Source organism: Neomonachus schauinslandi, chromosome 9 (genome assembly GCF_002201575.2).
Source record: "Neomonachus schauinslandi chromosome 9, ASM220157v2, whole genome shotgun sequence".
Classification (NCBI taxonomy): domain Eukaryota; kingdom Metazoa; phylum Chordata; class Mammalia; order Carnivora; family Phocidae; genus Neomonachus; species Neomonachus schauinslandi.
Genome location: NC_058411.1, coordinates 32,572,277 through 32,588,825, shown reverse-complemented (window position 1 = coordinate 32,588,825; position 16,549 = coordinate 32,572,277). Strand labels below are relative to the sequence as shown.

General features: G+C 42.9%; 1 protein-coding gene across 1 annotated transcript in view; it reads right to left on the bottom strand.

Moving 5' to 3' along the window:
• The window catches only part of ZFYVE26 (zinc finger FYVE-type containing 26), a 63,683-nt gene that overhangs the window by 33,623 nt on the left and 13,511 nt on the right, over positions 1-16,549 (bottom strand). Inside the window, exons 10-21 of the mRNA XM_021679733.1 lie at positions 13,746-13,949; positions 11,828-12,439; positions 11,502-11,588; positions 10,143-10,211; positions 9,302-9,453; positions 6,975-7,176; positions 5,736-5,999; positions 3,807-3,926; positions 3,550-3,714; positions 2,810-3,028; positions 1,678-1,780; positions 91-836 (exon numbers count right to left, since the gene is read on the bottom strand). Coding sequence (XP_021535408.1) covers positions 91-836; positions 1,678-1,780; positions 2,810-3,028; positions 3,550-3,714; positions 3,807-3,926; positions 5,736-5,999; positions 6,975-7,176; positions 9,302-9,453; positions 10,143-10,211; positions 11,502-11,588; positions 11,828-12,439; positions 13,746-13,949 — 2,943 coding nt within the window. The remainder of the gene's footprint in view (positions 1-90; positions 837-1,677; positions 1,781-2,809; positions 3,029-3,549; positions 3,715-3,806; positions 3,927-5,735; positions 6,000-6,974; positions 7,177-9,301; positions 9,454-10,142; positions 10,212-11,501; positions 11,589-11,827; positions 12,440-13,745; positions 13,950-16,549) is intronic.

Sequence of the window (16,549 nt, the reverse complement as noted above, 5' to 3'; positions counted from 1 at the left end):
GTTCCTGTGGGGATCAAATGAGATGATACACTCATTGAATGCTCAATGTTGTTACCACCAGTGAAGGGGGAGGCATAGCCTTCTGCTTACCACATGCCGTGGCACAGCTCAGGACCGCATCTTTTATGTTGCTCAAGTCATCCATGTCTCGCCCATACACTTCCGTGAGCTGAAGGGCTTGGGGCCAATCTCTGGCCACCAGGGCTTCCTCGAAGGCTTCGGTGAGCACATCTAGGGCACTGGGAGAGTGTAGGCCCAGGAGGACGGTAGAGAGACTGGCCCGGCCACAGAGACTCACTGCCAGGCTCTGTCCCTGCTCGGTGGAACGTCGTAGCGGCTCCCAGGCAGCCAGGAGGGAGGCCTTGAGCATAGGAAACTGTTCTAGGAGGTGCTCACACTCCTGGGCTACCTGCTCTGCACTGAGAGGCACCTCCCTGCGGCCACGAAGCTCCTTCCATGACAAGCTGGGCTTGGTGAGCTTTAGCCCCTGGGAAGCCCCCAGACAGGCCACTGTGGCCAGCAGCTTTGAGCGGGACTTAAGGAAGCCCAAGGCAGAGGATGTAAGGGCTGGGAGTGATGAATCCCTTGGGGAGGAGTGGGGCTTTCTCTCCAATGTGGAATTCCCAGTTGGCTTTGGGGAGCTCAGTGTAAAAAGTGGGAGGTCCTCCAGGCAGTGGGAGGTATGTAGCTGGACCAGGACGCCCAGGTGGGTCAGAAGGGATGACGTTTGCTGGCTTTGCCGGGAAGAGCAAAGGGCAAGAGGCTCACAGCAGCAGTTAACGATGACCTTTGGCACACTCAGGCTGAGCCCCTCTCGGGCTAGAAGGGCTGCCAGCCTAGAGGGAGAGAAGCAGAAGATGCGCAAGACCTGAGTACATAGGCATATTATCCAAGCTCGGAATTTCTTTGTTTATACAACGAAATGTAAATGCAGGCTCTTTAATTGTTACTCTTGCTCTCCCTCTTTTCTCCCCACATGAACAGTAGCCTATTAGACACACTGCTCTGCTCTTGCTTTTTCACTTGATAACCTATCTGGGAGATCTGTCCACATCCCTCTGCAGAGACCCCCTCATTCCTATTTACGTCTACATAGTATTACATTATGGGTTGAGCCATAATTTTAGTCTTCTATTACTGAACAGTGGATTTTTCTTATCTGTTTCTATTACATATAAGGCTGTAACAAAACGACTCTGTATATATACACTTTTTCACGGGTCAGTAAAGCCACAGGATAAATTCCCCAATGTGGATTGCTAGGTCAAAGGGTATACATTTTTTTTTTTTAAATAAATACGGACAAATGGTCTTCCCACAGGGGCTGTACCAATTTATATCCCACCAGCAATCTATGAGAATGCTTGTTTTCCTATAGTGTAGCCAACTAATGAGTTATCCAATTTTTGGACTTTTGCTTTTTCATAAATGAAGATTCACTCTTTAATTTTATGCTTGTAATATAAATGTTGAGAGAGGTGGCAAAACAGAAAGACATGAGGTGAACTGAAATTGAATTTTAATGTAGCTGTGTAAGAATACATGCAAATTAAGAGAAAAGTCTGGAAGAAATCCCCACTCTCTGTACTGAATTCAGGCACAACCCCACTGAGCCCTGGCATTCCTTAATGAAACGAAATAGTTAGGAAGGCTTAACTCCCACAGAGTAGCTCCTACCTGTCTGGGGGAACTTGTCGCTCAAGCAGGAGGTGTGACACAAGTTGGGAAGAGCTCTGTTGCAGGAGAACAAATGGATTTCCTACCTTGACCTCCAAGTGATCTGCAAAGATAAAGTGACTTTTGTTTTCACCACTGACTGCAACAGCTCAAAGGCCTGTTTCCCAGAATTAATAAAAAAGAGTAATGTCAAAATGAAGACTACATTGAGGGGCACCTGGTGGCTCAGTTGGTTAAGTGTGTGCCTTCGGCTCAGGTTATGATCTCAGGGTCCTGGGATTGAGCCCTGCATCAGGCTCCCCGCTCAGCGGGAGGTCTGCTTCTCCCTCTCCCTCTGAGCCCCCCCCCCCCCCCGCTCATTCTCTCTTACTCTGCTCTCTCTCTCTCTCAAAAAACAAAAACAAAAACAAACCACAACTTAGGGGGAAAAAAAAAGACTACATTGAGAGCCCTTCTCTTGATACTTTCTATGTAAAGGGTATTCTCGACATGACCCCGACTGCAACTTTATACCTTACTATGCTCTAAAGACTTCCAACCACAGACAGACTTTAGTGGGTAGGTCTAGCCACAAATAGCTCATCCTGCTCTCTTCAACATGACTAAAGTGTACGCAATACTCGCTCTGTGGACTCAAGTAAGAACCTGGCCCTCATATCAGAGACTTGATCCTCTCTGGTTCTCAAATCCATGATGGTCTGAGAGAGGTACTTTTTGTCATTAATGCAATCAAAATTTATCAAGTACTCCCATGTGCTGTACAGCTGTACTAGGCAGTGGGGAGACAAGGATGAATAAAACACAGAGATGAGTAAGAGAGGATTCTGGAAATCTAGTGTTCTTGGCTATTGCTGTACCCAGAACCTCTCTTTTTTTTTTTTTAGAGAGAAGGGGAGCTGGGACAGAGGGAGAGACTCTCAAGCAGGATCCATGCCCAGCGAGAAGCCCGATGCAGGGCTAGATCTCACAACTCTCAATCATGACCTGAGCCTAAACCAAGAGCCAGACACCCAACCAACTGAGCCATGCAGGTGCCCCAGTACCCAGAATCTCTTTAATTGTGCACCTTTCTTCTTCCCTGCTCTAAACACTGGGCCAGTCATGACTCCATCTCCTCTTTCTTGCTACTCACCAGGCTCAGAGCTCAAGCTCCGAAGGAGAACTGCAGCCATGGTGCTGCAGTAACTGAAAAAGGTGCCCATGTAGTCGGTCTGTCTGCTGCCTGCTGGGGTCTGTTTGCCCAAGTTCTTTTGGAGGAGCTGAGTCTGGATGTGCACAGGGTGGGCCTCTGCATCTGGAGCTTTCTGGGCTGCCTGCTCCACCAGCGAGGAGAGTGGAGTACTCCTGGGCTCTGGAAGGAGTTATGACAGGAGAAGGGATGGAGGCTTTAGTCTGTGCTTCCAGCTTTGGATCAATGGGGCCCCTTTCAGCTTAGGTGCTACACTTATAAGGTAACTATAAAATCCTACGTTGGTTGCCTGTACAAGTGATTCTCAGGCAGGAAGAGCTTTGAGTCTGGAAACATCAGGGTGGATAGTCCTATTTTTACCCCAGTATCTCTGGGGTGGAATGGCTTTATGAAGAGCACAGTAATCTTTTAGGGAAGGTTGTTCAATATTTACTAAGTACCTTCTGGATGTATCCCTCATTAAGAATCAGAAAGATGTAACAGCTAATGGAGCATTAAGCATCCCTTCACTTGAGTGGTGGGGAAACACGTGGAGTTAGCTTTGAGACATGCCCTGGCTAACGAGGGGGCCACAAGAGCCCAGTTCCGGAATCCTCAGCCTCTGCTCTCAAGTGCTCCTTCACTCTCGGTTGTTTCCTCTCCCCAGGTCAGCCCTCATCTGCTGCCATGCAGTCGGCCTGTACCTGGCAGTTGTAGTGCCTCTCTCAGCGACTGGAGGATCTGATCCAGCTGCTGCGAGAGGGTGGCATGGCTGGCCACACAGTCCTCGGTGAGGCTGGGCCAGCACATCTGAAGCAGCTCAGCAATGCTGCACCGTGGAGGGCCCAGTCCTTTTTCTTCTACACTCTCTGTGGAAAGCAAATGAGAAAAAGTGAACTCTGATGCTGACCTAATGTTCCAAGTCCAGGAGCAAAGAGAAAAAGGGAGAAAAGCAGCTCACCTGATTTAGTTTGTCCAGCTGACGTAAGGGAATAATTGAGGATCTTACTGATCTGTTGAAGAACAACTGGAAAACCTTGAATGCCATCTGCATTGAGGAGGATGTGGTCTAGCCGTCGACCTGGAAAAGGATTGAAGGAAGAGGGAATGCAGAAAAAATGAGGCATGTTCAAAGACTGATACTCAGTCCTGTAGTTACTTGTAAAATTTTATCATCTTCAATGTTAAGGAGGAAATGTATACTTTGCCGTTTTGGGTCACACCAGCTTAACCTGGCTTATTCCGTGCCCGAGGTTCCAGAGCTAGCTCCGGCATGATGCCTCCGCTGCCAATAGCAGCAGACCCAGAATCTCTGGCACTCCTATGGAACTGCTGTCCCAAGCCAATCACTTCTTGTGAATTTGCCCTGGTTGTGTCCTCAGCTGAGAACGTGAGCTGGGATCATATCTGTTTTCTCTCTTTGCTTAAAGTGGCATCTTGACACCCTGACTAGACTACGAACAACTTTATGGACAAAGATTATTCCTTATATCTCTCCTGTACCCCCTATACTTCAGATAATCTGGAAACACAATAGCTACTAAATTAATTCCTAACTGATTGACATGAAGCCATTTTGGCTATTCAGCCATTCAATCTGAATAATATCTCCTTTCATCTTCAAATATGAATTCTAGATGAGGGGGAGGGAAATTGTGTGATAAAAACAACACTGCATATGCCACAGTATACTTTCTTATGACTATGTGAACATTAAAGGACATTTTAACCAACAGCTCAGAAGTGATTTGTAGAGGTGTGCAGAAAAGAGGTACCACAGCAGGCCTGTGACTGCTATCCTTAGAAAGGCTTGCTTGCCAGGTTGCCACTGGTTGGCAGCTGCAAACCTGACTGGTAAATGGTTTCTGACATTGATACAAAACATGCCGTAAGTGATGAGAGTGGCCCGCTGTGCCTAAACTGTGTACAATGTGGTTTAGGCTGAACACCTGCTTCCCTTTTGAGAGTCTAGAATTTTGGTACATGCTGGGCAGAGATGGCCCCCCCCATAAAAGCCTTGGGCACTGAGTCTCTGACGAGCATCCTTGTACACACTTGTCACAACTACTGCTGGAGGAATTAAGCACACCGCTGTGTGACTCCACAGGGAGAAGACTCTTGGAAGCTGTGCCTGGTTTCCTTCAGACTTTATCCCATGAGCCTTTTCCCTTGGCTGATTTTGCTGGATATCTTTTTGCTGAAATAAATTTTAGCCGTGAGTATGACTATATGCTGAGTTCTGTAACTTCTCCTAACGCATCACTGAGCCTAGGAGGGGCTATCCTATCATAACCTATTCACCATTCCTCTCTCCATATTGCTGAGAGAGGTGTGCTGTTTCCAATGTTTGGTGTGTGTATCAAGGATGGGTGGAATGGAACTTTTCGTAATTCTTTCTTCACATTCCTCTACCTTCATATACCGGATTCCTCCAAGAATTCCATATACACGTTCTGGGACACTATTAACCTCAAGATACAATCCTCCCTCTAGTGTGATCCATAAAATATTCCCTTATGCCAGGTTTACAAATTTAAGACTATTCTAGGTTTTCGGTTAAGTGGGGTTCGCTCTGGCAGGGGCATGCAGTCTACAGGCACAATTTCCATTTATACAATTTTTGAATATGTATTTCTTCCTTGAATTTATCTATAAACCAGAAAAGAATTTCCCTAAATGATTGCAGATTGCCAAGTCTAGTAAGAAGGTAAGAGTCTCAGATTATATTTAAACCACCAGATTGGACATGAGGAAATTAACTAGTACTTCTTTCTCCCTGTCCCTTCCTTCCCTAGTAAGCATTTTCTTCTTATTATAACTTATCAAGGCATCTCAGAAACCCATCCCTTCATTTGAGGATGAAGGAATAAAGCTAAAGAAGCACACTCACCCCGGCTCTCAAGGCTAATGTTCAGACGTCGTTCGGCTGTTTCCAAGAGCTGCTTGCAGGTTTTCCAGAGCTGGCACTGAGAGCAAGCGAGGTCAAATGCAGCCATGGCAGGGGGACTGAGGTCTTCCAGAACCTCTCTCAGGGGAGCAGTGGCCTCCACCAGGGTATTGCTTATCCAAAAGTCCTCCTGGAGCGTGGGGATGGGTTCTCCAGAGGTACTGAGTAGCTTGTCAGTCACATCAGAGATGGAGTAAAACACCATCCCTGGACACCCAGCAGTGGAGTAAAAAGCAAGAGGTTAACATGAGTCTCACTACCACTTTTATTTTGAAAAGTAGTTACTTAAAAAAAAAAAGCTGGCGATCCTTCTGCACCGGGTATCTTCTATACATATTAGCACCATCATTACAGCCTGCTCTATGGCCTCAAAACAATGTTATGGAAAGGCAGACCCAGAGAAACTCAAAATGGTCAAGATGATCAGGGGCTTCTTCCCAATGGGATCTAAAGGTAGGTTGAGAAAGAACGAGGTGTATTTGTATGTACTAATCACTAAATCTCTAAAACACAGTACTAAAAAAAAAAAGGTAGAAAACAGGACTTAATTGTTAAGAACCCATTTATATTACAAACAAAAAAGATGTGCAGATATTCTTTTGAAGAGGTATAGAAAACTTCTGGGAGAATGTAGAAAGAGCAATGTTTGATGGTACTCGATATGTGGAGCCTAGACCAGTAAGAGATGTAGAAATGTGGGGCAGGATTCCACTTTCAAGAAATCCTGAAAGGATGAGCTTCTGCAGTGCAGCCAATGTTGGGCATTAACACCTGTGAATCCTAAGCCATCAGTGTTATACACAACTTTTTCACTTTACAGAAAAGTGAAGTGATATGCTTTATCCCAGAATAATTACATAGGAAGGAAATAAACTCCCAACCGTTTCCCCAAAGCCCAAGCTAGTGGCCATCAAAACACATGGGGGACACGGCGTTCACACCCTCCAGTTTAAATCCCACAGGACAAGCTGAATGGAGTAGCTCAAGTGGCTGGGATGGGACCACCGGGGCCAGGGAAGTTGGGTACAGCTAGAAATGGACTCTGCATGTGTCAAGACTGCTATTCTTCAAGGCAAGTGTCCTGCTCTGGATTTTTGCTCACCTGCATGAGGAACCTATGATTTGGGTGGCTGTTCCCCCGGCCCCCTCCTCCCCCAGCTACCTCACCACCTGTGGTGGCACCTGCAGCTGCAGCGCTGCCAATGGCCTGTAGCGTGGAACGGCCACTGCCTGTTCTTCGAATGGTGCTGCTACCGCCATCTGAGTTCTGGTTTTCAATCTTGTGCTCTACCCGGGACAGCTCCTGGATCACCTCCTGGTAGCGCTCCATGAACATCAGTTCCCCCGAGCTGGGCGAGGACTTCAGGTTGAACATGAACACCACCTGTCACAGGAGGAGGAGGACTGGGCGTTGTGCTGGGTCTGCTGAGTTAGGGAATTAGAGACATGAGATCTTGCCTACATTAGAGTATGGCCCTGAGACATCTGCTTTGGAGGCTTGTGAGATCACCTAATGTTAGAAGAATAGATCAAACATAGAAATAACTCATAAAAGTCAGCAAGAAAGCCACCACGGCCCCAAAAGAAAATAGGCAAAAGATGTAGTTTCCAAGAAAAAATGCATATGACTAATTATGTATGACTAATATAGAGATGAAAAATGTTTTCCCTTACTAGTAATCCAGGGAATTTAAGTAACATTAATACCACTTTGCATCTATCACAATGACAAAGTAAAAATAAACCCTCATGGAGTGGTGGTAGGATGAACTGCCACAATTTTTTTTGAAAGACAATCTACAAAGCTTTAAAAATGTTTTTATTCTTTGACTTAGTAATTTTTATGAGAAACTTTCTTAAGGAAATAATTCAAAAGACTTAATGCCCAAGATAATCCACAAGGTTGAAAAGAATCTAATGTTGAGTAGCAGGGGAATGGTCAAATGTACCTACTCGATCAGACTACTGTGAGGTCACTAAAACCAATTACAAAGCAAATGCAAAAAAAGGCACTAAATAAGGTTTTATATTCAAAATAATTCTGGCTATATAGAAGTCATTCATAACTTGGAAAAATATTGGCAAAATATACTTAACCTTTAATATCGGCTGTTCTGGACAATAGGGTTAATACTTGTTAATATTTTTTGGTATTTTCTTGTAATACTCATGACTTATTCTATAACCAGGTTAAGAAAATAGGGATTTTATAAAAAAAAAAAAAAAGAAAAGAAAAGAAAAAATCTTAAAAAAAAAAAAAGGGGGGGCCTGGGGGCCTCAGTCATTAAGGCTGCCTTCGGCTCAGGTCATGATCTCAGGGTCCTGGGATCGAGCCCCGCATCGGGCTCCCTGCTCAGCAGGAAGCCTGCCTCTCCCTCTCCCACGCCCCCTGCTTGTGTTCCCTCTCTCCCTGTCTCTCTCTGTTAAATAAATAAATAAAATCTTTAAAAAAGAAAAAAAAAAAGAAAGAAAAAAAAGAAAAGAAGATCAAGGTCCTAGGAAAAGAAGAGGAGGTGAGGATTTTAGGAATAAAGCCTTGGAGTGGGGGGAGGGTGGTCTCAGCTGAATTCCTCTCTGGATTTGGGTGTAAAAAGGATGCCAAGGGTCCTGTTCTCCCACAGAGGGTCAGAATCATCATTATCATTTAAGTTTGGGATTCAAAATGATCAGAGGAAGTTGGGACAAAGATTCTTCCACCACCTAGATTTCTCCTCAATTTATTCCTGAACAACTGAACTCAAATGAAAGAAAAATTCTGACCTATGTGTTAAGGGATCAGCACAAGTGTGATAAAAATACCAAGAGAGTTTTAAAAACCAGAAGAGTAGGTTTTTATGCCATTAAATTTAAGCAATTTTTAGTAGAGGATTCCTGCATTTCTCACAGCTTGTACATATCCTCTTAACATTCCCATGAGGTAGGACAAGCAGGTACTACATTTCACTGCAATTTTCAAATGAGGATATGGAATTTCAGAGAGGGTAAGAGTCTTTCTGACTTCTATTTCTTGTGCTTTTTCCTATATAACATGATGAACATTCTAGTTTGGTAGTCCCCTATACTTCTTGTATAATGAATTAGCATTCTAGTTATTATTAAAAATTGTCTGCATCATGATTTTTAACTATATAAAAACACATATGTGTTCACAGAAGGAGTACAAGGAAAGACACAAAAATATTTCACTGTTTTGCAATGGTGGAACTGTGGCTAAATATTTTATCTTGTTAAAACAACACTGTTTCTGTTAAGAAATGATTCAATAGCTTAAATCTCCAGAATGAATCTTAAAATTCACAATGCTGAGGAATGGGCCTTGAACATGGAAATTTCCCCGTTGCTCCTGCTGGATGTGGCCCCTCGGGTGCTCCTGAGGCTCTGGCTGCACATGCACCTAGCTTTACCTGAGGCCCAGCAGGGCCCAGACAGCTACAGGCTGCCTTAGTATTCTTTACTAGGACAAGGCATGGCCTGGTGGCTAACACCTGCCACACAGGTGCTCTCCTTACCTGGTGGGCTTCTGCAAAGTTCCCCCGGAGGATGCAGGATGCCAGCAGTGACTCAGGTGGGGAGAACATCATGGGGATGAGTGAACTTTGAGATTGGGGCTGCAACCGGACATCCAGCTCATTCCTTCCAGATGTAGCATTCAGACTTCCCTCTGTGGGGGCCAAGGAAGCAATAGAAATTGAGGAAAAACTATACTGCTGGCACCTCCCACCAAACTCTTATCTTCAAGGTCCTCCTCTAAAAGTTCTGTAAGTGGGGCTTAATTTTTCCTCAATTGAAGGGCAAACCTATGCTACTATCTTTGAATACAAGACTTAAGCGACATTTTTGGGTTATTCACCTGTTTCTCTCTGCTGATGGGTAACTCCATGATGGTGAGACAACCCTTCCCCCTTTCCCTGCTGAAATCTATTTGGCCATTTGCAGAACCAACCTTTTTTTTTTTTTCCCCCAAATTGAGATATAACTGACATATAACATTTAGTATTAGTTTTAGCTGAACATAATGATTTATGTATATATAATGAAATGATCATCCCAGTAAGTTAACATCCATCATTCATCACACCTAGTTACAAATTTTTTTTCTTATGATAGAATTTTTAAGATATACTCTCTTAGCCACTTTCAAATATACAATATTGTACTGTTAACTATAGTCACCACACTGTGTATTATAGCCCCAGGACTTATTTATAACTGGAAGCTTGTATCTCTTAGAACCAAACTTCTTGAACACAGGCATAAACTGTTCAGTCCGGGATTTTATCCTGTGGTGTAGGGCAACTCTATATAACGGCAAAGCTGCTTGTAGTTGACAACTGGTTGGGACCCCCATACCTGAAGTACTCGTGCTCAGCTCACTACTTGTACTATCCAGGGATGGATTGGAACTTCTGGCCCGGCCATCTAAAGGAATTAGGAGGAAGAGAGAGAATCAACCCTCAACTCCATATAGTGTGGAAAGTAAGAAGTCAGCTTGAAGTCAAGGGTATTAAGAGCGAAAGGGTAATGGGTAACTATTACTGCTGCCGCTCCTTCTACAGCAAACACGTTTCTATAGACCAAAGGTGAAGGGTGGGCTTAAAATGGCCCCCACGCTCATTTGAGTAGTAGCGGTTTCCAACCTGTGGGTCTCAGAGCCCCAGGAGCTTTCAAGTTACTTGTAGGGGTCAGCAACCCCCATCTGCTTACTAAGCACTGTCAATATTCTGAAAAATTAAAAATAAAATATGAGCAGAAAGTGGTAGGGTGCAAAGAGGGCCACAAAATTTTCTGACATAGAAAAAGGTATCCTCATACTTGAAAAGGTAGGGAACCAAGTATAAGACCCAGTCTGGCAAAGACCATGGTATTTAAAGCACTGGAGGAAAAGTTTTCTGCTTTCTGAAGTGCTAGGGGGGTGGGCGTAGGGGGTATTGGTGGTGCTGGAGGTGTAGCGGTGGGGGCAGGGGGAGAGGGAGAGAGAGAATCTTAAGCAGGCTCCAGGCCCAGCACAGAGTATGACTTGGGGCTCGATCTCAGGACCCTGAGATCATGACCTGAGCTGAAATCAAAAGTCAGATGCTTAACTGACTGAGCCACCCAGGCATCCCGGTCCACCTCTTTTTTAAGGCAATTTGGTAATACCCATATTTTATATCCATACATCTTCGACCTTGCTATTCTACTGCTAGGGACTTAGTCTATAGCTATATTCACACAGACATGTATGTATGTACGTATGTATATATACCCAGACATATGTACAAGGTTGTTTACTATAGCATTGTTTATAATAGTAAAAAACATAAACAATTTAAATGTCCACAAAAGGGTATATATAACAATGGAAATGTTAAGGAGCCTTTAAATTACAAGAGAAAAAAAAGTAAGTTCTCAATATATAGTATGATACATCTGTATATATAAAAGATTATAAGTGAAAAAACAAAATCACAGTTCTCAGTATATACAGTTCTAAATATAGTATGACGCATCCGGATATATAAAATGCGACATACGCTTATATTGCATGAGAATTTCTGGAAGGAAACTATTAGCAAGGCTACCTTGGGGGAGTGGGATTAGGATAATCTTAGATCCCCTGTGTGTGTTTGTTCGTTTGGACCTGTGTTTTATTTTAAATACTAGACAAGTGGCAGCATACCACTTGCCTGATGCATCGGAATAAGGACTGGGGAGAACTCTTCAGATTACCTGGCCGGCTCCTTCTTGGCCGACGCCCCCGGCGGAGACTTGGATGCCCTGTGGCAATGGGCCGGTATCTTCGGGAAGGCTGCTCCTCTGAAACAGCAAACTATGGGTCATATGGGAGTGTTCAATTTTGATTTGACCCACCTGTTGGGATAATAGGTAGGGGAAGATCTGGACTGGCTCCGAGACAGGTTTCTGACACCGGATGCTATGGTGATAATGCCCTGAGTTAAGGTGTGACTCCCACATAACTCCTCGCTCTCTCCCACATTCCTGGGATTTTTTTCCCTTCCTCACTTTTGGGACCCACCAGCTCTGTCTCCTCTCACCTGAGCCCTGGTTGCTTGTCACCACCTTGTATCTCCACTGGGCCTCAGAGAGAACCTTGGAAAACCGGTGCAGGCGGCTCTGCGATCCATCTCTGCTTCCCGAGCAGCTCTGGCCTTCTAGCAGCTTTGGCTTCTCAGGGGGATTGTGGCTGCTGAGTTTATCCAGCTGCTCCTGGAGAAGGCTGAGGAAAGCCCCTACTGCAAATTCATCAGCCAGAAACCCACTGATACCACTAGTAAAGTGCTTTAGGTCCAAAAAGCTGTGCCCATGGGGCCCTGGGGAACTGTCTTTTGGCTCTGTCTTCAGACAGCTTGGGATTGTATAAGCAAGGCTCTTGGGGACTCCCTGGCAACCCCGTTCTGACTTTCTCTCAGGTTGTGCTATGTGCTGAGGGCTCTCAGAGGGTGACCTCAAACCCAACAGGCCCTTCCCCTCAATGTCATCATCCTCAGCATAGTCCTCGGGCAGGTGAGGCTCTGGGTGAAGATCGGCAGAGGTGATGAGGAGCAATGAGAAGATGTTTTCTAGGAGTTCCAGGCATAAAGTGTCAGGAATACTGCACAGATACTGTTGACATCTGGCTAGGTATGTTGAGAAGAGATCTGAAGCACCTAAAGAAGCACGTATAAGAGAAGAGGCCAGAGAAAGAGAAGAGAGAAAATGTAAACATTAGAAACACTACTTGCCAGACTCAAACATTCTCACAACTTTCACTCATTTATTTTTTAACGACTAAGGGAAGCGGTTATAGGCAAAACAAGAGACTATTTAGCCATGTCTGCATGATTTGCAGAAAGATTTTGTTACCTTAATCAAGAGTATAGCTTACTGAACACTCATTATTTTGTTTCTGCTTTTAAGTATTATTCCTCATCATCATAGGGGAAGAGGAAAAAAAAATAAAACAAGATGAAATCAGACAGGGAGACAAACCACGACAGACTCTTAATCATAGGAAACAAACTGAGGGTTGCTGGAGGGGAGGGTGCAGGGGAGAAGGGGTAACTGGGTGATGGACACTAAGGAGGGCACGTGATGTAATGAGCACTGGGTGTTACATAACACTGATGAATCACTCTGAAACCAATACATTATATGTTAATTAAATTTAAAACAAAGGAAAAAATTTTTAGAAAAAGTTTAAAAAACAAAACAAAACAAAACAAATACTATTCCTTATCTCTGACAAGCACTTCATATTTCAGTTCCTGGAATGAAGGCAGCATGGAGACTCCTTATTCCTCAATTCTATTTTCATTCACTGTTACACTAAACGTGATTATGAGCTACCTAGATCTTTCAGAAATACTCACTGGTCAGAAATGACCATGCTAACAGGTGAAGGTCTATTCCAAAGCCACATGGGAGAGATAACTGACCCCTAGTCACAGAAGGCAAGTTAAGGAATTATAAATTATTAAGAAAAAAGAAAGGATAAAACACGAGGTTCTTCCATAATGTAGGCCGTGACCCATGACACTGACTTAGAGAGCTACATTAAAAAAATAAAATAGAACAGAAAAATAATTGAGAGGGTGCTCTATTTGGAAGCATTAAGTATTGTTTCCTAAAACTTAGTTTATGTATCTCTTATACACACACACACACACACACACACACATATCACGCAAATTATATACCTAAGTGCAAACAGGAGTATGATGAGAAATGCTATTTTCACTGTGGGTTGTAGTTAAAAAAGAAGCATTTGGAAAACACTGCACTAAGTGATCAAACTCCATTAGAACTTAGGCAATGTCTTCTCCATGTCGTTCTGATTCATGGAGGCTGACAAATGGATGAAATTATTCCTGGGCGTAATAAAACCAAGGCCACCTCCCAATCCCATGAAGAACTCTCTGGGAGAGGCTGTTACCAGCTAATGTCAGGGATGGGGTGGCAGGGAGAAGTCTGTACCTGGGGAGGAGAGAGGATCATTTGCTGGCTCTGCAGCCAAGGCCGGGTCCTCTGAGGGACTGTCTCTGCATTCCTGGCACTGGGAGTGCTGGTGTGAGTTCACACAGAGGGCATAGATGGCATACTTCATGGCACAGAAGCTCTGGTAGAGTGTCAGGTTCTGACACTGGCTCAGGTGCTCAGGGACTGTGGCTTCAGCTGAATCTGAATTGTGGAGAAATGGGCAGAACTTCAGAGTCGGGGCTCTCCAGCAGGGGCTGCAAGTACGGCCGAGGCAAAGACACACTGCTCTTCAGGCTCCGATTTCTGCTTGCTGTCAGTTTGACCTGCGCCCCGGCTGCGCCCCAGCTTCCATTGAGCATCAACGTACAGCCTCTGTTTCCTTTTCCCACCCGCCTCCATTCTACCTGGCTGTTCACTACGGCCCTCATGGCTATTTGTCAAGTCTTTCCCTCATATTTCTTAAAGTACCTGTTTTCCTTTTTTAAAAAAAAATTAGAATGTCAAGTTAATATTTAGTCTACCTAGTGCCACATTATCCAGGAGCTAGGCTTAAAATGCATTTAGGCTGAATAATGAGAGCAAAGGCAACAAAAATTACAAACATTTAATATTTTTAAGAAAGCACTGAAGCAGACATCAAGGGAAAAAACACAAACTCAGTTGAAATTCCTTGTACTTGTTTAATAATTTCTCATTAGAATTTTTTTTTGATTGTCAGTCAGGAGAGAGGAGGGCACCATAATTTTTAAAGGGTCTCTAACATTTTAATCTGATCTTAATTCCTTCCATAGCAAAATATAGCCTGCTTAAGCCATCTATATGCCGCCTACAAGAGACTCATTTCAGACCTAAAGATATCTGCAGACTGAAAATGAAGAGATGGAAAAACATTTACCTTCCAAATAAAAGTGAAAAGAAAGCTGGGGTAGCAATATTTTTATCAGACGAAACAGACTTTAAAACAAAGACTGTAACAAAAGACAAAGAAAGGCATTACATAATGATATAGGGAACAATCCAAAAAGAGAATAATTGTAAATATTTATGCACCTATCATGGGAGTGCCTAAATATATAAAGCAACTATTAATAGACATAAAGGAAGAAATCGACAATAATACAATAACAATAGGGGATTTAACACCTCACATCAATGTATAGATCACTGGACACAAAATCGACAAGGAAACAGTGGCTCTGAATGACACATTGGAACAGATGGATCTAACAGATATATTCAGAACATTCATCCCAAAGCAGCAGAATACACTCTTTTCAAGTGCACATGGAAAATTCTCCAGAATAAATCACATGTTATGTCACCAAACAATTCTCAATAAATTCAAAAACACTGAAATTGTATCATGCACCTTTTCTGAACACAACTGTATGAAACTAGAAATCAATCACAAGGTAAAATCTGGAAAGAACACAAATACATGGAGGCTAAGTAACATGCTACTAAACAATGAATAGGTCAACCAAGAAATCAAAGAGGAAATAAAACATGGAGACAAATGAAAATGAAAACATAATAGTCCAAAATCTTTGGGATGCAGAAAAACCTGTTTTAAGAGAGATTACAGCAATACAGGCCTACCTCAAGAAACAGGAAAAATCTCAAATAAACAACCTTATACTTACAGGAGTTAGAAAAAAAGAACAAAGCCCAAAGCCAGTAGAAGGAAGAAAATAATAAAGATTAAAGCAGAGATAACTGAAATAGAGACTAAAAAAACAATAGAACAGATCAATGAAACCAGGAGCTGGTGCTTTGAAAAGATCAACAAAATTGATAAAATTTTAGCCAGACTCATTAAAAAAAAAAAAGAGAGAGCGAGAGAGAGAAAGTATTCAAATAAATAAAACCAGAAATGAAAAAGAAGAAATAACTGACACCACAGAAATACAAAGAATTATGAGAGATTATGAAAAATTATATGCCAACAAATTGGAAAACCTAGAAGAAATGGATAAATTCCTAGAAACATACAATTTTCCAAAACTAAATCAGGAAGAAACAGAAAATTTGAACAGTCTCATTACTAGCAATAGAACTGAATCAATAATCATAAAACAAAAGTCCAGGACCAGAGGGCTTCATAGGTGAATTCCACAAAACATTTAAAGAAGAGTTAATAATACCTATTCTTCTCAAACTATTCCAAAAAATCGAAAATGAAGAAAAGCTTCCAAGTTCATTCTATGAGGCCAGCATTACCCTTATACCAAAACCAGATAAAGATATCACAAAAAAGAAAATTATAGGCCAGTATCTCTGCTGAACATAGATGCAAAAATCCTCAAGAAAATAGCAAACTGAGGGATGCCTGGGTGGCTCAGTTGGTTAAGCGTCTGCCTTTGGCTCAGGTCATGATCTCAGGGTCCTGGGATCGAGCCCCACATCGGGCTCTCTGCTCAGCAGGGAGTCCTGCTTCTGCCTCTCACTCTTTCTCTGTGCTCTCTCTCTCTCTCTCTCATATAAATAAATAAAATCTTAAAAAAAATAGCAAACCAAATAAAACAATACATTAAAAAAATGTATTCACCATGATCAAGGAGGATTTATTCCAGGGATGCAACGGTGATTCAATACTCATAAATCAATCAACGTGATACATCACATTAACAAGAGAAAGGATAAAAACCATATTATCATCTCAACAGATGTAGAAAAAGCATCTGACAAAGTACAACATCCATTTATGATAAAAACTCAACAAAGTAAGTTTAGAGAGAGCATACCTCAACATAATAAAGTCCATATATGAAAAACCCACAGCTGACACCATACTTAATGGT